This window comes from Ochotona curzoniae, unplaced genomic scaffold, assembly GCF_017591425.1.
Source record: "Ochotona curzoniae isolate NIBS_2020 unplaced genomic scaffold, NIBS_Ocur_1.0 scaffold_3208, whole genome shotgun sequence".
NCBI lineage: Eukaryota > Metazoa > Chordata > Mammalia > Lagomorpha > Ochotonidae > Ochotona > Ochotona curzoniae.
Genome location: NW_024467106.1, coordinates 16306462 through 16328326, shown reverse-complemented (window position 1 = coordinate 16328326; position 21865 = coordinate 16306462). Strand labels below are relative to the sequence as shown.

The following is a 21865-nucleotide window of genomic DNA, read 5'->3' as shown; positions in this document are numbered from 1 at the left end:
CCACCTCCATGTCCCTTGCTGGTTTTCCCTGGGATGCAGCATGTTGCACAATCAGTTTCTGGGTGCTGCCAGCTGTAGACTGCATCAGAGTCTGATGATTCCCCTGTGTGTGTTTTCGCTCTGTCACATCTGTATGTGTCTTTGTCTGAGCAGGTGGCCAGCAAACACTTGACCCGCCAGGTTCTGAGGGAGAGGCTCCAAGCCCGTGCGTGGTGTGGCTCTTGCATGTGCACCCCCGCTCCTCAGCACATATTCCAACTGGACTACGTGGGGTGGGGGAGTGGTGGCAGTGGCGATGCTGGAGGTGCCCTGTCTCCCCCGCTCACCCGGCCCTGCACGCAGCCATCAGAAGCCCAGCCCCACAGGCAGCCCACACAACATGCTGGCCCTAACCTTGTACAGATTTCTTTATTGAAAAATTAAAGTCGTAGCTCTGTATATAAATACACGGACATTGCTGGTCACCGGCAAGGCCTCTGGGGTAGGCTGGGGTTGCTGTGGCAAGAAGGCGGCAATAAATAATAAATAGCGTGGGGGGCGGGGAGAAGGAGCCAGAAGGAATGGGCATGAATGAGGAGGTGCTCGATGCTTATTTGTGGCACTAAAGGTCTTGCAAGACTCCTGTCCCCGCAGAGGGGGGCCTCCTCCATGACTGCTCATGTGACCTGATTCCAGACCAGGGTGGACTGGGTCCCAGGCTGGCAGGGGGCAGCTGTGCCACCAGGCAACATGGAAAAGCCAGACCTCTGCACACAGCTCCCGCCCCGCCCTTCTGTCTGCCCTGCCTGGGTTCTCATCTTCTCCAGGTGCTGGTCCAGCAGGCTGGGGTGGAGGGAGGGACGTCTTCCTGTTACCCTGACCCTGTAGCTCCAAGTTATCAGGAGCAGGGAGGGTCTAGGGCCCGGGCAGGTGAGGCCCTAGAGCATCACGTTGAACTCGGTGACCAGGAAGTCGATGCAGTCACGGTCCTTGGTCTTGAAGGCCTCAGCGATGATGCGGGCAGCTTCACGGTGCTCCTTGCCCCGCAGTGGCACCCCGTTCACCTCCAGAATTATGTGGCCCACCTTGAGCTGCCCACAGTTGTGGGCTGAGCCGCCTCTCTGCAGGGGTAAGACACAGGCCAGGGGTGGCCCGAGGATCCTGTGGGCTGACTTAACCCACCCAAGGCCAGGCCCGACATTGCCCACCAATCAAGCGACCGGGTGTCCATTGCCATGATGGGGAAAATAGAGGCTTGGCAGAGCACTCATGTGAGGAGTCTGGGTGCCAGGTCATCTCTGGGGGTACTGAGGAATGAGCCTTCAGGGACATACCTGAATAGTGACGATCCTAGGCAGGGGCTGGCGTGTGTTGGCACCCCCCTCGATGGCAATGCCCAGGGTGGCTGCACTCTTCTTGACGCGAACCAGGGTGGACGTGGGCTCCAGCAGTCCAGGCTGCCAAGTGTGAGGAAGGACATCTCTGAGGCCCAACCAGCGGCCAGGCAGGACCTTGACTGGACCCCGGGCTAGCAGGACACACTATGTCTGCAGTGCCAGCCACTAAGCTAAGTATTTGCTGCCTTGGGCTCTCCGAGGACTAAGGTTTGCCCCATGCAGCGTGTTGCTGGCAACAGGACTAGAGTATGCCAGGCCAGGGCAAGATGTACCTCCGGCCCTCAGTGGTCCAAGTTCATGGTGAAGGTGGGATTTAAGTCTCTGGGTTCCTAACCCAGTACTTCTGATTGTCAAATTCCTCCAGCAACAGGGGCCTTGGTACCTCCCTAGAGGTCATCTGCAAAGCTGAATGTGGATCCCACTTGTCTCTACCCAGGCCTGCCTTCCTCCCCACCACCCACTCACCTGCTTTGTCACTTACTGGTTTGCTGGCCGCCTCTGGGGTCCTCTCACTCCGGGGTAGCTCCTTGCTATTTCTGCTCTTGGTGGGTGCTGTCTGTCTGCCCCGACCTGGGGCGCTTGCCTCAGCCTCCCCAGCATCCACGCCACTGTCCTCGCTCAGGGTCTGCCCGCTGTCTGAGAGCTGTGAGAGTGTGGAGGCTGCTGGCAGGAGGAGAAAGGAGAGAGCAATAGCTTAGCCAGCTGAGGCCAAGGAGGGCTTCCTGGAGGTGGTGATGGAGCCAGAGTCTAGAAGACTGGGGGCAGTTTCCCTCAGCAAACAGAGGGAGAAATGAGGGGATTGAAAGGCTGGGAGTGGGCGGCTGGGAGACTCCCCACCCGGTGAAGACTTGCCCTTTCAATACAACCTGGCTCGTTGGCCACTGCTTCCAACCTCGACCCCCTAGTCTCAATGTAGTGGCTGAATAGAGGTCAGCAGGCACACCCAGCTCACAGGCGTGGCTCTACATGAGTTAATTTTAAACAACAACCTGACACATTCCAAGCAGGAGATTTCTCATAAAAGTTACATTTCTGAATTGCAGCTGTGTCCCATGAAGATGCACATATCATCTGCATGTTAATAAGAAAGTTTTTGAGAAGATACGTTTAGGAGTAGCTGATTGGCACAGCCAACAAGCCACTGCATGGGAAACACACGTCTCATACTGGAGTGCCTGGTTCGAGTCCTGGGTCCAAAGCTTCCAGGTTGCAGGTGCTAGGGTCCCTGACCGCCAATGTGGAGACAAAGGGGGTACTTATAGGCTCCCGGCTTTGTCCTGGCCAATCATTGGCTGTTGTGTACTTTAAGGGAGTGAACCAGTGGATGGAAGATTTCCCTTTGTCTTTTGATTTTCAAATAAAATGAAAATAAACAAATTTTAAAGTTTATTTTGATGCAAGACATTTTTAAATCCACATATATATTTTCTCCTAATGCTCATATTCTATGGATGCTGCAGACACAGACATCAAAGTAAACTTCTAACTTCATTTTCCATGAATTTTTAAAAGTCTCTTCATTTTTTTTTAAATGAAACCTCCAGCTTCCCAATAACAACACAGGAAGGTCTGGGCCCCAGCAGGACCCCAGGCCTGAACAAAGTGGGGGTGACTACCCACAGATGCTCTCCTCAGCAAGCCACACTTGAGTCTGGCAGGTGAGATCTGGAGCCTCCTGATGCTGTGCGAGCCCTGGAGGACACCACAACCTCTCTGAGCCTCTGCCTTCTGGTCCTAGCACAGGAGCAGTGGCAGCCATCAGAAAGGCAGACAGATCGCAGATGTACAGGGAAGCAGTGGAAAGAATAGCCTTGAGCTAGACTGCCTGGTTCTCCCTGCTGAAAGCCCCTTACTCTCCTCATCTGTGAAATGGGAAGAGCAACAGCACCAGCCTCGCAGGGCTGTTGGGAGGATTCCACGAGTTAGTGATGCTGGCAAGGCCCTCAGAGCTGTGCTGGGCCACAGAAAGCACTCAGAATGAACCTGATACCTCTCACAGTCACGTGTGTCTGCTAGTGCAATGCCCACGCTGGCTCCTCTTCCTGCATCCTGCTTCCTGCATTAGCAAACTGCTGATGCAAACACCTTGCATTCTGAACCTATTCAGTGCATGTCCCCTGCTTGGCCTGTCTTTTCCTATGGTCACAGCGAAGTATGGCTGCACCCACAAGATGGCAGCAGACTCCACCAAAATGTACCCAGTCTCCAAGAGGAGGGAGGAGACCTAATGCCTTCTGTGGGGAAAAGCAGCTCTCCCACCCTGCTGCTCTCCCACCCTGCTGCCTCACCTGGCAAAGCAGGAGCAGCAGCCTGCGATGGCCTCCCAGGGGTCTGCCTGCTCCATGCTGCATTCTGACCCCATAGCCCCATGTCCCTTCTGCCCGGGAGCCAAAGATTCTTCTACAATCCACACTTTCCCCCAGCACCTGCTTGGTGCCCAGCCCCGGAGACCAGGGACAACAGAAGCCATCCGGCCGTGAGCAAGCTCACTCATATCACCGGAATTCAGGGGTGAATACCAGGGGGCAGAGGGAGCTAGAGGAGGCCCCCAGAGCTGGTGGCATCCTGCTGGGGCTGATGTCCATCTCTCAGCTTCCTGATAGCAAGGTGCAGAGCAGCGAGCTGGTGAGCAGCCACACGCTAGTCCGGGACACAGTCAGATTCCAACTCAAGTCTCTGCCCACACCAAGGCGGCCTTCACATTGTACCCAGGGAACTGCTCCCCTGGCTGCCCAGGTCCTGAGCCGGGGGGCAGCCAGGCAAGGACCTGGCTCTGCCAAGCGCTCCAAGGACAGCATGTGCCCAACATCACAGAAGCCACCCTGTTGCTGCCCAGGGGAGGTACTCACTGCGTGCCTGGGGCAGCGCCCTCACTTCGTTCACATCAGGCTCGCTGTCTGGCCGGTGGACCTCCACCATAACGAAGTGCTGGTTGCTGCCCACTTGGTCCGGGTGGCCAGAAGGCGAGAGTGGCGGCAGGCAGCCCCCGGCCCCCGTGGCCTCAGCTGGGGGGCTTTTCAAGTGAGGGGGTGATTGGACCCGAGGGAAGGGGCCGATGGGGTGCTGGCTGACCCTGGCCAGGTGGGCATCTAGTGGCCTCTTGGAGCCGGGGTTGGTAGGGGAGACAGATGCGTAGATGGGGGAGGAGGGCGAGTCCTGTGCGGAAGGGATCCCCAGGGTGGCTGCAGTGCCTGCCGGTGGGCTGCGTGTCCTGGGAACTGAGAAGACGATGCCCGAGTGGGAAGAGGCTGAGGAGGGCGCCGGGGGGTCCTCTCGCCCTGGCTTCTTCAGCTGGCCCAGAGCGGGTGGGGGAGGTGGCGGCTTACAGCTGGGCAGCCCCTCGCAGGTGGGTTTGACGTCATCCTGCCAAAAGACCCAACAGGAGTAGAAGGAGTCAGAGTCCATGGTGGCTGGGAGAGGGAAGGTTGGAGCGACTGGGCTGCCTGGAATTCTGTCCCTGTTCTCTGGGCTCCAGTCCACGCACATCTGAATTATGTAGCACCTGGTGGAAAACCTCTCTCACATCAGCCTCAGGATCTTGGTGGTGTCTCTGGGGACGGCATCATTACCTTCGGGAACTGGAGTTCCTAGCACCAGCCAGGGCTTGTCACAGACAATGAGACCTCATCCGGGGTGAAATGGGGAAGGTATGAATGTGTCCACAAGGCATGTCTCAGACTTCTCTTTATAGGAGGTTCTCTTGGCCACCAGGGACACAGCGTCTGATAAGGCAAGGGTGAGCGGTGACAGAGCGATCAGGGATCACCTGGGCTATGAGACTGGGTGGTCCTGGACAAGGTGTATCAGTGTCTCTACGCAATGGGCACAAAGCACAGTCACCTGGCAGTATTGGTGTGGGGCTGGAAGGGGCCTCGTTTATAAGGTGTCCCTATGCAGCAGGTACACAGTGAGTGGCGACTGTGATTACAATGAAGCTCTTACCTCTGCCACACCATGCCAACCCCTACCAAGCTCTGACAGCCTTACTGCATGGCACAGGATGCTATTATCATCCCTGTTTTACAGACAGCAAAACTGAGGTGCAGACTCAACAACATGCCCATAGTCACACAGTCAGGGACAGAAGTGGGATCTGAGCCCAAGTGACACCAGGTGACTCTAGGTGGTCAGGTCCAGATTCTCTGGCCCCTGCTGCTGATGGCAGAGTGGGTGTACTTGCAGGGGTGGCTCAGAGCAGGCACCTCTGTCCTCCACCCTTTGATCCCACCTCTGTTCTGTGGCTGTGCCTGAGAGAATGAGCCCGAGGGCCCTGCCACAACCCACTGCCACAGGGCCAGCCAGGGCCTTACCACGGACACATCAGGGAGGGCATTGGCATTGCTCTGGACAGCCTCGCCAGTCTCCTCGAGGTCCAGGGTGTTCTGGAAATGGACAAGAACAGGTGAGCAAGCAGACCTGGAAGGGAAAGCTGGCTTGTTATGCAGGCCACCAGAACCTGCCTGTAGCTCGGGTGAGTCCCTACAGAGTGAACTCTGCCCATGGCAACAAAGTCACTTCTCCCACTGGGCACTTGGCCGTTCACCGCTTGGGGGACTCAGGTCTCCCTGTACTTTCAGGGAGGAGCCACCGGGGGTGTCTCCAGCCCTGACTAGCTGGGAGCCCGGGGCCTCTACAAAATCCTGGGGGGACGTGAAAATGGCGAGCGCGGGTATGGGGGAGGGGTTGAGATAGCCCCTCTGCTTTCATCCCATGGCAGGGGGAGTTGATGGGAGGCTGAGAGGGGCTGATTTTGCTAAATTGTCTTGCCTGCCTTCACTTAGAGAAAGAAGCCCAGTGCATCCTGCAGTGACCCTGAGCTGCCCAAGGGCCAGCCCTGGCCATATGCAGTAGGGTGTGTGCCTAGCAGAGCTCTAGCCCCCAAGTTGGGCTATCCTGGACCTAGCCCAGAGCCTGGGAGGGTGGTTACCTGGGCCACTGTGACAAGCAGGCCTGTCGGCTGGCAACAGTGCTCCTACGTGTGTGGCAGGTCTGCTGGGGAAGAATGCCACCTGACTGGCAGATGGAGACCAGAAGATTCCCCAGCCCCTGTCCAGTGCGGGTGACCATCAATCAGTCAAGGGCCTGAGCAGGCTCCGGAAGTGGACTCGCCCTCCTGAACCTGGACCCCCCACCTCCCACCACCTTCTCCAATCCTCAGGTTCTGATGTTTTGCCTTTGGACTTGGGCAGCTTTCCTGGGCCTCTGGCTTGCAGATGGAGGATGGGGCAAGGACTTCCCAGTCTCCATAGGCAACTGCCTCCTGGGTCTGTATGTAGCTCCTAGGATCTGTGGCCTGGGGGAGCCTGGACAGCAGCTGCTAACCCCTGGCTCCAACTCCACACTACGGACCAGACCTCACTGAGCAGTCATTGAAGCTGCAGACTGGCAAGGGACTGGGGACACCCCCACCACAGCCTTACAAAGCTTAGAGACAGTGGGGTGAGATGACAGTGCCGTGGGGCAGAGATGGGCATAGAACACAGCTAGATGGGAGGGGGCATCCAGGGAGGCTTCCTGCAGGCTCAAAGCTGGGCAGAGGGATCAGACAGAGGCACAGAGCACGAAGGCAAGGAGACAATGGGAGCTTGAGAGTCCTTGAGAGCCACAGGTTGCCACACAGACAGGGTCAAGTTTGTCCTCTCCCAAGGTCCCTTTACACCCATCCTCTCCTGCCACACTCAGCAGTCTTGGGGCCTCCATCTGGAACCTTCTGGGTGACCCACAGTGCAGTGTTTGCTCAGTTCCTGAAGACCCTGCTCACGTGCCACCTCCTCTCTGAGGAACCCCTCCTCAGCCCCGATCACACACCTGCTGCTCCTCTTTTGTGATCACTCTCCCCCACCATGCAGCCCTGATGAAATAGGAATCAGGTCACGTCTCCTCCCAGTGCAGATGGTCCCGGGGCCCTCCGGCTCACTTGCAGGAAATTCCAAACTCCTCACTCATGGCGCCTGCGTGGCCGGGCTTTCCCTTGCTGCTTCTCCAACAGGCTGGCCTCATTCCTGCGTCTGCACTTGCTGCTCTCGCTGCCCACCCCTGGTTCATGGCACATCCACTTCCTTCCTTTGGGTCTGATCTCAGCAAGCTCCTCCCTGACCTGCCTGGCTACAATAGTCTCGCATACCACCATCCCCTTTATGTCCTGAGATCCTGCCTGTTTTTCCTGTTTACCAAGTATCACCACCTGACTTCCTCTGACTCATCGCCTTGTCTCTCACCTTAGGCTACAAACTCTGAGAAGGCAAACCCTGGGACTACCTGGGTCCCCACCTCTTTTTTGTTTGATGAGTGTTTGCCAACTGAATTACTGAGCCCATGACTGATGGCAAACGACTCCACCCACCATGGAGCAGAGTCCTGAGGTGGTAGCAAGCAGAGTGGTGGTTTGGTCCTTTATCAGGAGCAGTGGTGATGTTTAGGACTGAGGGTGGAAGCAGCAGGGTCACTGGCTCCACACTCCCCCCCCGAGGCAGACCCCCGTGTCCGTGGTCTCCCTGAAGCCTTGAGCCAGAGGATCCTCTAATCGCAGAGCCCCCCCCCCCGCCCCAGCTCTGCCACACGCAAACTCCAAGTGCATCATCTGCCCCATGATGCTGCTGGCACGACATCAGGCCAGGGCTGTCATCATGCTGGCTAAACTGAGGCACAACCTCAGCCTCAGAACCGGTTCATTGCTCAAGCTTCCTTCACAGGAAAGGCTTGCTGGCAGTCTCAGGTGGTGCTGGGGAAGGATGAGCTTGGGGAGGAGGGGCAGGGGTGCTCTTCCCTCCCCCACTGATGAGTGACCCCTTAGCTTTGCTATCTCCAAGGCTCCTCTGAGATCCCCTGCCAAGCTCACAGCTGAGCAGTGGTGGGCAAATCCCTGAATCCCTCCGTGCCTTGGTTTTCTCATCTGTAAAATGGGATAAGAGAAGCACCTGCCAAAACAATTGGCATGTTGATGCCTATAAAACACACCAAACAGAACCTGGCACAAAAGACAGGGGAGGGTGACTGTGACATCCCTCGGAGGCTTCGGGGCCACAAAAGTTTGCCCCAGTGATGGAATAAAGGATGGAAAGGACACAGAAGCCTGACTGTACAAGCTCCTGCTCCTGAGCCAGGGTGAGTCCATGGCTTCTTGGAAACACAGAGGGTATGGAGCTAGGGCAGGCTGCAGGGCTGGGTATCTGCAATCACCTTTCACGACCAGGGACAGGTACTGCCCTGCCTTCTGCAGAGGGCATGGGAAAGGGTCCACAGACTGGAGGAGGAGCCTCTGCCTGACTCAGATGTGGCCACTGCGACCCTAAGGACAGCACTGTCTGTCCCTTCTCACATCCATCACAGCTAAAGCTCAGAGGAGAAAGTGACTCACATAGGGTCACAGGGCTGTCCTAGAGTAGATCAGGCTCCTAACATTGGGTCACCCCAAACCCCACTGCCCTGGCCCAGCGCTGGCCACAGGGGGCAGGGCCCTGACTCCATAGGTACCTGTCTGGGCTGGTAACTCAGCCACTGTAGGCCCCTGGTTTTAGCTCTCTGTCCCTGTTGTTCCTGGCGTCCTGGTGCCTGGAAAGACGGCGGAGGAGGGGGAGGGCTGGATGAGGGATTCCTGAAGTGGCGCACACGGCAGCCAGCCCAGAGTCCAGCCCTGCCTGACTCCATCTGTTGAATCCAGACGCTCAGGAGCCCTGAGTCCCCGAGCCGTGTTCCGTGTGCTTCGGAAATAGCTGCAGACAGCAGGCTAAGAACCTAGGGGGATGCGTCAGCAGAAACACGGAACAGACGTTGTCCAGAGCAGGCTCAAGGTAAGAGCTGGCTCAAGGTCAAAGTCAAAGCCTCTGCGTCCCGGCCTCACCGCACCCCACCAGAGCTGCTTGGGCCCTTTCGTCTGTCATTCACTGAAGGCAGAGCTCAGCTGAGGGTCTAGACCCCACGATTTAATGCTGGAAGCCCTCCCACAGTGCTAAGGAGCCCTCCCACAGTGCTAGGAGACTGCGGCTCAGCAAGGGTAGGACACAAGCTCAGGTTGCACAGCAAGGACAGAGCAGGAAGCAGAACTCCACAGGAGGCCTGACTGCACTAGCCCGTCCTCCAGGACAGACTACTGTGGCCCCCAATGCCTGCTGTGCCAGTGCTTCTCTCCCAACCCCACACCTGTGCTGCTTCAGGCAGTCCTAGTCCTTACTGTCTGAGTTGGCCCACATACAGTTCCCAGAGTCTGGGTTGGGGTCCTGATGTGGAGGCAAATTGAAACGATACAAGATGCCCAGGATTTGCCCTATGCCAGCCTCTGCCACCGGCCTTGGGCACTACAAGACGAGACAGGTAAGGCATGGCTTGGCTGTTGTCAAGGTCAGGTGCTGTCAAGGCCAACTTGGCAGAAAGGGGCCTCCCTACCCTCTGCAATTCCCAGGTATGCCAGCTTCCCTTGCTGCACCATGGCGGGGGCTCTTACGTATCTCCACCTCCTTGACTCGGGCCAATAGGCTACCCTCACCCCCAGGCTGTCTAAGGGGAAACTGAGGCATGGAGGCACAAAGCTTCTGGAATATCACTACGGGGCAAGAAGGGCAAAGTGAGAGGGAGATCAGAGAGGGGAAAACGAGAGTAAGACAGGAGAGAGGATGCACAAGAAAGGACCGAGAGGTGGGGAGACACAGAGAGGGCAGGATGGGGACTGGGGAGCAGTATGGGAGCCAGGTGAAGCTGAAGTCCTGAAATTGCTGGAGGGCAAAGGGGTGGCAATCAGAGGACCTGAGGACTTTTGGGACCAGATTTCAGATTCCGGGATTCCAGCCCCCCTATTTCTCCAAACACAGAGTGGGGTTGGGAGCTGGGTTGGTGAAGGTGGCCTGGGAGCCAAGGCCCAGCCCGTGGCAGGTGTGGTTGAGTCCCACTCCTGCCAAGGGCAGCACTTGGTGTTGTCAGCTATCTGCTCCACTTACCACATAGGAGCACCAGGGCATAAAGGCGGAAGGCTATGGGGAAGCTTGTGGGTGGAGCCTTCTGATACCCAAGTGGGGAAGGGAGGGAGGGACAGGGCAAATCACAGGAGACTGTCCCATGGTTGACCAGATGCTCCTCCTTCTGTTCTAAATCTCCCTCCCATGATCTGGGGGAAAGTAGGTCATCATTGGGTAGAGAGAGAGTGACCCAGAATCCCCAGGAGGTCAGGGCTGGAGGGGCCCTTGGGAATAACGCCAGGTAGCAGGGACAGGATGGGAACTGAGTCCGGCTGGTGGATAAACAGCCCAAATTCCCATCCAGTTCTGAGACCCATACTTCCTGCTTGAAAGGACGGAGGGAAAAAGCCTCTGCTGTCCCTGAGGAAGGCACAGAGCTTCTCAATCACATCCTCTTGGTTATCATAGGTGGTGCCAAGGCCCATGGACCCTCACCAGGACCTCACACTGACATGGTCACTGACCTGCAGCCCAGCCTTGGTACTAACTGTGCTAGCCAAACAGCCTTAGAAGGTGCCTTCCCATGTTGAAATCTGTCTCCTGGGCCAAAGTCATTATGCGTTAGGATAAGTTACCTCCTGTGATGCCAACATCCCATAGGAGCAGCAGTTGGAATCCTGAGAGGGTGGGGGGTTGCAGAACACAGGTGCCGGGAATCCATGGCCCCTCTGCCATGGGCCCGCTAGCACCAGGTGAATTTGTGCCATGTCAGGCAGCCCCTCCTTTCCCCGGTTGTCCTGGCCACTGTCTTTTGGGAACAGTCTGGAAGCAGCACAAAGTGTCTCTTTTTCACACATCACAACAAACCTGGTTTGCTGATAGGGAGGGCAGCCATAGATTCCCTCTGTTTGACATCTGGTTAGAGGGCTATCAGCTGCAGAATGAGGCGCAGTCAACCAGGGACAAGCAGCTGCATGGCTTGGGCCAGGGAATGTGAGTGAGACGGAAGCCACATCCTGGGAATTAGGGTCACTGGCAGCCAGCCCGGACACCTCACATCACTGTGGGGGCTGCAAGGTTGGAAGATGACTCTGAAGGCAGCTGGGGGTGCCTCTTTGCAGGCCCTGTTCCCTACTTCTCAATGCCATGAGAAGCACGTGGTTCCTGTCTGCACCCCACCTGCTCTCCCTGGGTAGTAGGGAAAAGGACACTCAGGATGATGGAGAAGCAGTGTGACAAGTGTCCCAGTGGGGATGGATGAGCACAGGCTGCTGTTAGCTAAGACACCTGCATTCCGCACTGCAGAACTCGCCTTGGATACCAGGCTCTGGCTCCTGAGTCCAGCTTCCTGCTAAGGCAGACCCCAGGAGGCAGCAGCGATGGCTCAAACACTAGGGTTCCTTCCATTCCCATGGGAGTCCTGGATTGAGAACCAGATTCCCCATGATAGACCTCAATCCAGCTCTGGCTATTGCAGGCTTCTGGGAAAATGAACCAGTGGATGGGAGCACTCTGCCCATCTCTGTCTCTTAAATAACAGAATGAATGAATTGTAAAAGTCTTGGGAACTCTACAAGGGAAAGAAAGGGGCCTGAGAAAAGATTTTGCTGTCCCTGTAGAATCTAGTGTTGTCTGCTACTCAGCGCCACTGTAGTCAAAGCTTGCATGGATGATGCAATGGGCCAGGACCTGGTGCCCATGGTGGCCCTCATTCATGTATGTGGGGAACCCAGGGCCACCATTCCATGCTGTACCTCCCCGAGTGGCTCCTGGCCCCTCCCCACACAAACGGTGCAGAGTGGGAGTTGTTGGGGTGGTCTGCCTGGGTCCTAGGTAGTGGGCTGTCGTCAGGACATTCTGTAGGACAGGGACAGGGTAGATGGAGAGTTTGGGGTTTTGGGCTCCTGGGATGAGGCCCCATGGCCTGAATACTTATAGGGGGCTTCCAGGAAGAGGAGGTTTCTGTCCTACAGCAGGTGCACAGAGTCCCCAGGCTGAGATAAGCCGTGCGTAAATGTCCTCCTCAGCAGATACCAAGGCAGAGCCCACACAGGGAGCCCATCAACACAGCTCCTAGCAGCTTAACCTGCACTACCACCCCGGCCCTGTGTGGCCCACAGACTTCTGGGCTTGGCTGTTTCCTGAGAGCAAACCTGCTCATCTTTGAACAGTCTCATCCCTGACTATGAGTAATCAGAGGGATCCTAGGAAAACTGGGTTAGGTCATGTCAGTTCCTGCTCTTATTCACCTTGTTCAAGTCCTCCAAGACCCCACCACATGGCTGCCCTTGTCCAGGCCTGACCTGTACTCACCCTGTTCTGCCTTGTGGGCCTCCTGGAGCTTACTCAGGGGCTGTAGCCACAGCTCCACCTCAGGACCTTTGCATATGCTGTTTCTGCATTGAACTGCTCTTTCCCCAGATATGGGTGTGCCTGTCTCCCTTCCTTCCTCAAGTGCCACTTCCCAGTCACCCATCCCTTAGCTACCCCCTTTTCTGTCTTCCCCACCCTCTTACTACTTATTACGCTTAACAGTCTATATAGAGGCCAGCATCATGACACAACAGGTTAAGCCGCTGTGGGTGATGCTGGAATGCCAGTTTGAGTCCCGGCTACTGTGTTTCAATCCAGTTCCCTGCTGATGCACCTGAGAACTCGGCAGCTACTGTTAAGAGCTACTGCCCAAGCTCTTGAACCCCTGCCACCCATGTGGGGGACCAGGATGGAGCTCAGGCTCCTGGGTTCAGCCTAATCCGGCCATGGTTATTGCATCCAGTTAGGGACAGAATGGGCAGATAAGATCTCTCTCCCTCCCTACATTTCATTCCTTCTCACTCTGAATTCACTGCAGAAGGGGTTTCTTTGTTGTTTAGCACCAAACACCTAGAACTGTATACACTAAGTGCCCAAAGCTTATTCGTGGAAAGGAGGGCCAAGCAGAAGGCAGACAGACAGACAACTAAGGCAGCTGGCGAGGTTCAGGGAAGGGTCACTGCCAGGGCAGGTGTCCGCTGTGCCAGCTCCAAGGCCAGCAGGTTGGAACCCTGCCTGCACACTCCCTAGAGGTGTGACCTGGAGCCTCCCTGAGCTCCTGCTCTCTTCTGTGCAAACTGAGACCACCCCCCACCCCGCTCCTAGTACAGAGAAGGGTTCTCACAGAGCCATGGTGGTCCAGCGCCAGTCTTGCCACTACAAGACCTAGACTATTTGCATGAGTCAGGATATGGGCTGGGCACCAGGGCAGAGACGCCACAGTTGTGTTAGGGAGCAACTTAGACAGGACAACTGAATAGATTCTGAGAGCACAGAGACAGGGGATGGGGCCACAGGAGGCGTCAGGTGTTGGAGGAGTCGCCGAGCAGGGGAGGGAAGCTGAGTCACCCCTTGGGGAGGAATGAGGGAGGCCCTTGGTTCTGAGAAGTGGTGCTGAGCTGAGCAGGCAGCACACAGAGGGGATTGTTAGGCTGTAGAAGTAGGAAGGAGAACTTTCCAGAGAGAGAGAGCACATGTGCACATGCAGAGGCTGCGAGACTGCTCAACCTCAGAGCACAGACATGGTCACCCTGGTTTTACAGATGCAAAAAGTGAGGTCACACGGGGGACCCTGCCTCTGAGGTCACACCTGAACTGTGATTCAGAGGAGCCACATTCACACTAGAACACTGAGTACCAAGTACCCCTGGACTCACTAAGGCCAGGGGATGGCAGGAAGGGGCCACCCTGTCTCTGCCCCAGTTAGGGCACCCCCGCCACACCCACCCTCAGGAAGGAAGGTACCTCCATCAGGTCTATAAGCCACAGCAGCCGCTCCTGGGGAGGGAAGATGGGCGAAAAGGCAAAAAGAAAAATACATCAAATAAATAGCAGGGAACGGGGCGGGCACAGCAACAACCCTGCCCCCAAACCACACGCACACATGCAAAACACATGTGACCTGGGGCCTCTTCTGTTCACCAGGAATGCTTCAGGCAGGAGGACGGGAGGGGGCTGGGGAGGAGGAGGAAGAGGCTGCCCTGCTGTAATCAGCACCCTTGATCCTGCCTGAGTGCTCTGAAGAAATGACACTTGTTCTCAAGGCAGGGGGCCTGGGGATGAGGACCACTCTCCATCTGGCAGAGGGACCAACAGGCTTGGGCAGGGAAAGTGACTTGCCCAAGATGGTGCCTACTTGCCTGAAAACAACCCCTGTTGGGTGCCTGGATGGGAGGAGGCTTGTGTTTCAGTGGTGGGGGGGGGGCACCAAGCAGAGAACCTGCACACAGTCCTGGGGGTTCATTGCTGGGCAGCTGGTGAGATGGAGGCTGGGAGTGGCAGGCCTGCAACCTGGAGCTGCCCAGAGCCTCAGGGAGAGAAACCCAAGGATGGCAGTGTTTGTAGCCCTTGGAGACGAGAAGGCAGCACTGCAGGATGCTGGACACCGGGCTCCTCTTTTGCAGTTAAGGTTAGGGTTAGTGAACTGGAGGAAGCTGCAGCACTGCTCCACCTAGTGGGGACTCCAGGTGAAACAACCTCTTTCTGCCCCCTAGCGGGCTATGAACTGCCATTTCTAGGGGCCTCTCCAGGGATACCCCTGTCACCTGTGCCCAGAAATTTTCTCTCAAAGCCACCCTAACACCCCAGGGGGTCCCATTAGGAGTAGCAGCCCCTTGGGGAGGTCAGGGCTCAGGGCCTTTGCTGGAGGCCACAGCAGGGAGCCCAGGCAGGTGGTCACTGTGGGCCAGTCAGGGCTGAGCTGGGACTGAGGGCTCCTGACCCCTGCCCAAAGCCCCTGTCAGTTGCCCCGAGCCTCCTACTGCTCTGGTCTCATCTACTCTCAGGGCATTCAGGCTGCATGGCCACAGGCAGCAGTGACCTCAGCTCATTCATCCTTGAAGACACCTCGGCCTGAAGAGGAGTCCAGAGCCTAAATCCAGACCGACTATTTCCCAGTAACACACTACCCCGCCCATGGGCCCTCTCATCCCTCATTCTAAAGGGATAGTCCTGGGACTCCAGTCGGCAGCCCCAGGCTGTGTAGCACTGGCTCACGGCTCCTGGCACCCCATCCCCTGTGGGTACCATCAGAGCCAAGCTCAGCAGAGCCAGATCTGGAGGATAATGGTCCCTGAAGCCTGACAGTGCCCATAGCCTGAATGCTACATCATAGCATATGCTCAGTGCAAACAGGAAGTGTGGGGTGCGGCTGGCTGACCTCCCCCAACCCCATGGTTAGAACACCGTCACCTGACTCCTAGTTCCAGCTCCTGACTCCTGCTAATGCAGACCTCAGGAGGTAGCAGTGATGGCTCAAGCGACTGGGTTCTTGTTATCTATGTGAGGAACCCTGGAGTAAGTTTCAGGCTCCTGATCAGCTCTGAGAGCTACAGGCAGGGGGGAGAAAAGCCAGCAGTGGGAGCCTTCTCTGTTGGCCTCTCTCTGCCTTTCAAATAAATAAAATTAAAAACCAAGCAAGAAAGAAGTATCCTCCTTGTCCCCAAACATGAAACCGCCTCCTCTGCAGCCATGTTGAGTCCCAGGACATGCATGCTAATTTCTGGGGTCACCTCAGGAAGGAGACCAGGTTCTCCAGAGTGATGGGGACAGGGTGGCCCTAGCAGGGCCTGACATCTTCCTGGCCACCCCTGCTGTACTGTCTGAAATGTGCAGCAGCCCCTGGAAAGACACCAAGAGGCCCTTCTCCAAGCCCCTCCCTGGCTGTGGCCTCCTGGGATGAACCCACCTCCCACATCCTTGGGACACAAGCACACCTTGAATTTGCAAGAAAGTCAAGATGGGCTTGGGTAATCACAGCTCCTGTGGTCACAATCCTCACACCATTTACCGAGTGCACCCTCCAGGGGCTGGGGACAGGACTACTGGTCCTTCATCTGATGCCCCACTACTGGAATGCTTTTCTTCTAACCTCTGCCCCTACCCCCAGGCTATGAGCCCCACTGGGGCAGGGTCATGGATCTCACTCACTAGTTGCCCCTGGTTCCCATGGGCACTCAGGAAGTTATTGGGTTCTTACAGATGGAGAAGCTGAGACTTGGAGAGGCAGCCTACAGATCAGGTAAGCAGGGGTGCTGGGATTTGAACCCAAACTGGTCTCATTCCAAAGTTTGTTATCTGAACTCCATCCCCAGTCACCAGGCTGGGGACAGGGCAGGGGCAGCTCACCCTGGCCGAGCTGACGGTGGTGGAGGTGCCATGGCTGCCCGTGGAGGAACCCGTGTCGCTGTAGGAGACCATGGAGTAGGTATCCCCGGCCCCAGGGCCTAGGGGCTGCCGTGCCTTCATGGACTCGATCTCACGCCTCAGCACCAGATGGTCAAAACGGTCCAGGTCTTGCGGGGAGATGACGCCTCTCACCTCCGAGAGGAGCGAGAACTGGGGGCGGGGACGGGCAGTGCACTCAGTCTGGAGCTTCCCCAGCAAGTAAGACAAGACCCCTAGATGAGCTGACTGTGCAGGGCACCTGTCATCCACAGCCCTTGGTGGCTCTCTAGGGCCCTCAGTCTAGACACCAGGCCCAGCACTGCCTTAACCTCCTCTTCAGGCCCTCGCTGTCCCTGCCCCCGTGTCTTATGCTTGTCTCCTCCATGAAGTCTTCTGAAATAACCCTCCCTGAATGGATTCCATCTCTTCCCTTGGTGAACTTCTGAGCCTCAGCCCCATGGCATTAGAGCTGGAGGTGAGGCACGGTGTCCTGGGAGGCTTGTGAAAGTCCCTGCCAGGGGTTGGCATTGTGGCATAGCAAGTTAAACCACTGCCTGCAGCATTGGCATCTGATATGGGTACCAGTTTGAGTCTTGGCTGCTCCACTTCTGATGCAGCCCCCTACTAATGTACCTGGGAAAGCAGGAAAGAGGATGGTTCAAGGTTTGGGCCCTATACACATGTAGGAGACCCAAAAGAAGCTCCTGGCTTCAGACTGGTCCAGTTCTGGGCAATACAGCCATTTGGGGTGTGAAGTGGATGGAAGATCTTTCTCTCTGTCTCTCCCTTGCTTTCCAAGTAACTCTGCCTTCCAAATAAATAAAATAAATCTAAACAAAAAAAAAAAAAAAGGAAGGAAGGAAGGGAGGAAGAAAGACCCTGCAAAAATTCCAGTCAGCCCCATGCACAGGTGTAAGGACTCAGTCAGCCTGGGATGGAGCCTGGAGGTGGCAGGGTGTCTGACAGCTTCCTGGGGACAGGATGCTGTTGTGGTCCCCACTCTCAGGTTGGGGGTTCAGTCCAGTCCTGACTCCTCCCGGGTTCTCAGGAAAGCAGCTGGGGACAGAGGGCAAGAGGGTCACCTTGGCGTGGGTGTTGAGTAGCTCGAACAGGGCCATGGTGAGGGCGTCCACCGAGACGCTGCCCACACGGTACTCCTGCAGGTAGTAGGCCAGGGTGGCACGCTCCTGCTCCGTCAGCAGGTGCCGGGCCTGCTCCTCAAGCAGAACACGCACCTGGTTCCCCAGGCTGCTGAGGGTCACCTGTGAGCCCGCCAGGCCCTTGTAAAATCCCAGCTGAAAAGACAGAAAGAAAGAGGCTTGCTGACTTTGAGCTGCTCTGCAGCAAGATGAGCAGGCCAAGCCAGGGGCAGCAGTACAGAAGGGGCACTCAGTGTGCATGGCTCCTGGGTGGCATCAGCACACACAGGAAGTCCCCTGTGGGGCTGTCTCTTGCATGGCTGCAACCACACTCTGCCTCTGCCTTTGTCATCTCATCAGATGTGGCCAAGACAGTACCTGTCTCCCCTCCCCCGGTCCCGAGGCCTTCTCTGCATGGAGTTGCTGTGCTGTAGTTATCTGCCAATCGCAAGCAATCCTCTCCAGGGTGCTGCTTACTGCCCTGAGTGGCCCACACCCACTCCTCATATCTAAGTTAGAAGTTGAGTTACCCCCTCGAGGTCCACGTGACCTGGCCATCTTACCTGCTGCCGTCTGGCTCCCAGCGCCCTCACACATCTTTCTTCTCTTCTCCCAGCAAGACAAGTCCTTCCCTGCCAGACTCTGATCCTAACAACTGTCACTGGGCACTGAGTTCCCAGCTCCAGAATCCCACCCTTTCCACAGGGGAGGGAGCCCCTTTCTGCCTCGTTGAGGTGTAGCCTCTTGCTTACTGCCCCTCCTCATCCTTTGCACCTGATCAGTGGCACAGAGGATCCTGCTCATGCATCAGTGTTTTAGAAGATGCGTTTTGCTTTCATATGTGTGTTCTTGCCTCGGTGTGATTGCCATGTGGGCAGGGATCCACCAATCCTGGAACCTGGCAGGCACTCACAGAAATGAGGGCTGTGAGCTCAGAGTAGAGGCCGTGTAGAATTCAACTTGGCACCTGTTATCTGATACCAAGCTCCCCACCTGGGGAGTTGTGACAAAGTCTAAAACACCCCCCGAGATGGAGAACGCCCTACCTTGTGTGTCCCTTCTGCTGTGAGGTCCCCAGGAAACCTGTAAAGAGAGATATGCATGTTCAGCTGTACATCTGAGTGGTTTCAAACCAACGGACAGGCAGGGTGAAGCTTCGAGAAAACAGCCTCATGGTCTCCACATTCAAGGACTCCTCAGGGATACACAAATCCTTGCACAGATGGGTGGTTCCCAGTGTCCCCAGCAGGAGGACCGGATCTGAGGCTGCTCCCAGTCCCACAGGAACAGGGCAGTCACGCAAGGAGCCAGTGGAGGGGTGGAGGACTGCTCTGTGCCCTTAGGGCCCCTGGCCATGGGCAGGGTGGAGATGGGTAGATTGCAATGTGTGGGTGATTGAGCTTCTGCCTATGGTTTCACACCAAAAGCTGGGTGCCAGCTGCTGGATTCCTGAGGTTGAAGCAGCAGTGGCAGGCTCAGTTTTTTTTTTTTCTTTTTGAAATGGGAAAGTAGATTTTCAAAAAAGCATTGGCAACTAATTCTTTAAAGCATGCAATATCATGCAGGCAGGAAGAGAGTGAGATAAGTGGAAGAGATGAAGAAAGAAACAGCTGCTGAGGAGGGGTGTCTGTTGGGGGGGGGGGCGGAAACAGCCACCAGGCTGATGTCTGATGGGGCCCAACAGGTGACACAGCACAGTACCAGCACCTGTGCAGTCACCAAGCTCCTGTATGGTACTTGGGGACTTCCAAGAGCCTCTAACCCCCATCCCCTCAAGGGACTCTCACTAGCAGCAACTGGGGAGATGGCAGGATTCTGATCCTTGCTTTACAGTGAGGGCAATAGGGGATTGAGCGAGGCAAGGGCTTGCTTGAGGGCAGAGAAGGAAGGAGATACTGGGCCATGTAGTTCAACCTCCCATGGGGGAAACTGAGGCAGGGGAAGGAGAAGGAAATGCTGAAGGCCAGGCCTCTGGCTCCTGTAAGCAGGTATGTGTGTGGCAGGGGAGTTGGGGAGGGGCTGAGAGGGGCGGTCACTGGCTTGCAGAAAAGACCCTGGGGGTCCTGGAGCAGCCAGACCCTGAGTTGGTGGCGATCTCCCCGATGCGGGAACTGGCAATCCACTTGGTCTCATCCACGGTGGTGCGGGCATGCGGCAGCCTCCCAACATCCTTCACTGTCAGCATGAGGTGTCGCGAGGACTTGAGCAGCTTCACCGCCTCGTCGTGCAGGATGCTGAGAAAGCTCCGCCCATTCACCTCCAGAATCTGGTCCCCGACCTGCCAGGGTCACCACAAACGCAGTCAGCAGGATTGCGGGCGGGATGCGGCCTCACACTAGGGGCATCGTGGCCCTGACACCTCCCCCCAGCCACCATCACACACACACACTCCTTCTCCGAGGTCACCGAGGCTCAGAGAGGTCATGTGGATGCCTGAGGGGCACACAGAAGGTTGGGCAGAGCCAGCTTTTCTTCAGCTGTTTCCAGAACAGATACTTCCGGAACCCCCATCCTCTCCCCTCCGACTCTTCACCAGGAGTTTCAGGGTCTCTACCAACATCTCTGTGTCCTCTTGACCGGACATAAGAGTCACTGCAGAAATGGGAATGGGGTAGACCCAGGACGGGAGCAGGTGGGCACCATGAAGGCAGACTTGGATCTTTTCCTTCTCTGCCTCTATCCGGCTGAGATTTCCAACCCCGGCACGCCATCTTATATCACCGTAGAATGTGAGCAACATTGTAATTTATTAAAACAAAAAGCCATACATGAGAAAAAGCAACTTCCCATGACAGCAATATATATACTGCTTGGATTTTTACTATGGAGCAAACTGCTTTAGTCCATAATGTGGAAAAAGAACATTTTAAATGGAAGGATAATAAGGAGGCAAAAAAAAAAAAAAAAAAAAAAAAACCAAACCAACCTGCAAACAACCCCAACCTTTGCAATACAAATAAACAAAAATAGAAGTGGTCGAAGGGAAAACCCTGCAGTGCGAGATGGGCCATGCGGCAGGCTTGCAGAACACTTAAACCCAAGCTGGGGCCACTGAGGCCTATGGTAGAGGGGACATGCTCACGGTCACTGTCACCCACCATGGCCGCAAGGGCAGCCACAGAAGGCCAGCTGCCCTGGGCCATTTTGCCTTCTGCCCAGCTTCCCAGCCTGCTGATGGTGCAAAACTGATTCCCGTGGGTCTTACCCAGTGTTTCTTAAAGCAAGGTGAGACGAGTGAGAGCTGGAGAGGAGCTGTGATGAGCTTGCCAAGAGCCAAAAGTGCAGTTTCTGTATCTCCTTGAACTGCCTTGTCCACGTCTGGGGACTTTCCAGCACAGAAAATGGTTGCAGACTCAGTGCTTCCCCTCTGTACCTGCTGTCCTGCTTTGTATCCTGGACTCAGGTACAGCTGGCCATCTGTGCCATGTTTTGAATATACCCTGATATTCTCTGCAGCCCTACTATGTGCCAGGCACCATGCTGAGTGGCATCACTCACAGTCTAGAGCTGTCACCCACTTTCCCACAAGCAGCTCCACCTGTATCCCTAGGGCCCGGCGCACTGTGGGAATCCATAACAAATGACCCCACAAGGAAGGCACTCATCCATTCCTACGAGCATCTCTGCCCCAGCCCAGTGGAGATGGCTGTGCTGCACCAGCTGTGCCCCAATCTCAATACATTCCCCTGACTCAACACCCCCAACATCCCGCAAAGGGGTGCTTCAGCTCCCCATTTCACCAGAGCAAATGGAAACTCAGAGGAATCTTATGGTCTGTGGTTCCAGCTAGTACAGAGGGGTGGCTGGAGCCCATGTACTGTTTATGCCAGGGCTGCTGCCTGGGACTCTGCTTGGGGACCATGGGAGGGATCATGTGGTGTCACTTCAAGTCCAGCATGCCCAAAGTCACTGTCCTGCTACCTGTCCCTAGTCCTGCTTGCAGTAGCGAGATCTGAACACCCAGCCCTGTCACCAATTCCACCTGTGCTGAGTGGCTGCTTCAGCAAGTCCCTGCCAGTCTTCACCCCTGTCCACCCAGCTGCCCAACCCTGGGTCCTGGTTGCTCCTGCTGTGGTTCCTGAGCGAGCACATCCGTGTCTATACTCGCTGCAAGCACAGGCCCCAGAAGGAGCTCATCACTCTCTTGCTGCTTCTCTTTGCTTGAAAATCTCTAAGGACCGTCCCTGTTCCCATCCAGCAGATAGCAAATGCTATGGTTAAGGCATTCATGAGTCCTGGGTTTGCATCTGGCGCTGCTACATTA

General features: G+C 56.1%; 1 protein-coding gene across 5 annotated transcripts in view; it reads right to left on the bottom strand.

Annotated features, from left to right (window-relative positions):
- Positions 1-363: 363 nt before the first annotated feature.
- Positions 364-21865, bottom strand: part of WHRN (whirlin) — an 88106-nt gene continuing 66604 nt past the window's right edge. For 2 of the 5 annotated variants that reach the window (XM_041004484.1, XM_041004485.1), the window contains 10 exons: positions 19680-19879; positions 18648-18684; positions 17545-17757; positions 16424-16633; positions 14042-14074; positions 5687-5758; positions 4226-4739; positions 1858-2039; positions 1314-1436; positions 364-1100 (listed from right to left, as the gene is read on the bottom strand). In XM_041004484.1, the coding sequence (XP_040860418.1) occupies positions 918-1100; positions 1314-1436; positions 1858-2039; positions 4226-4739; positions 5687-5758; positions 14042-14074; positions 16424-16633; positions 17545-17757; positions 18648-18684; positions 19680-19879 (1767 nt within the window). In that variant the 3' untranslated portion in view covers positions 364-917. Of the gene's footprint in view, positions 1101-1313; positions 1437-1857; positions 2040-4225; positions 4740-5686; positions 5759-14041; positions 14075-16423; positions 16634-17544; positions 17758-18647; positions 18691-19673; positions 19880-21865 lie in introns of all 5 variants that reach the window. The other 3 variants (XM_041004489.1, XM_041004486.1, XM_041004487.1) reach the window with 3 other exon arrangements.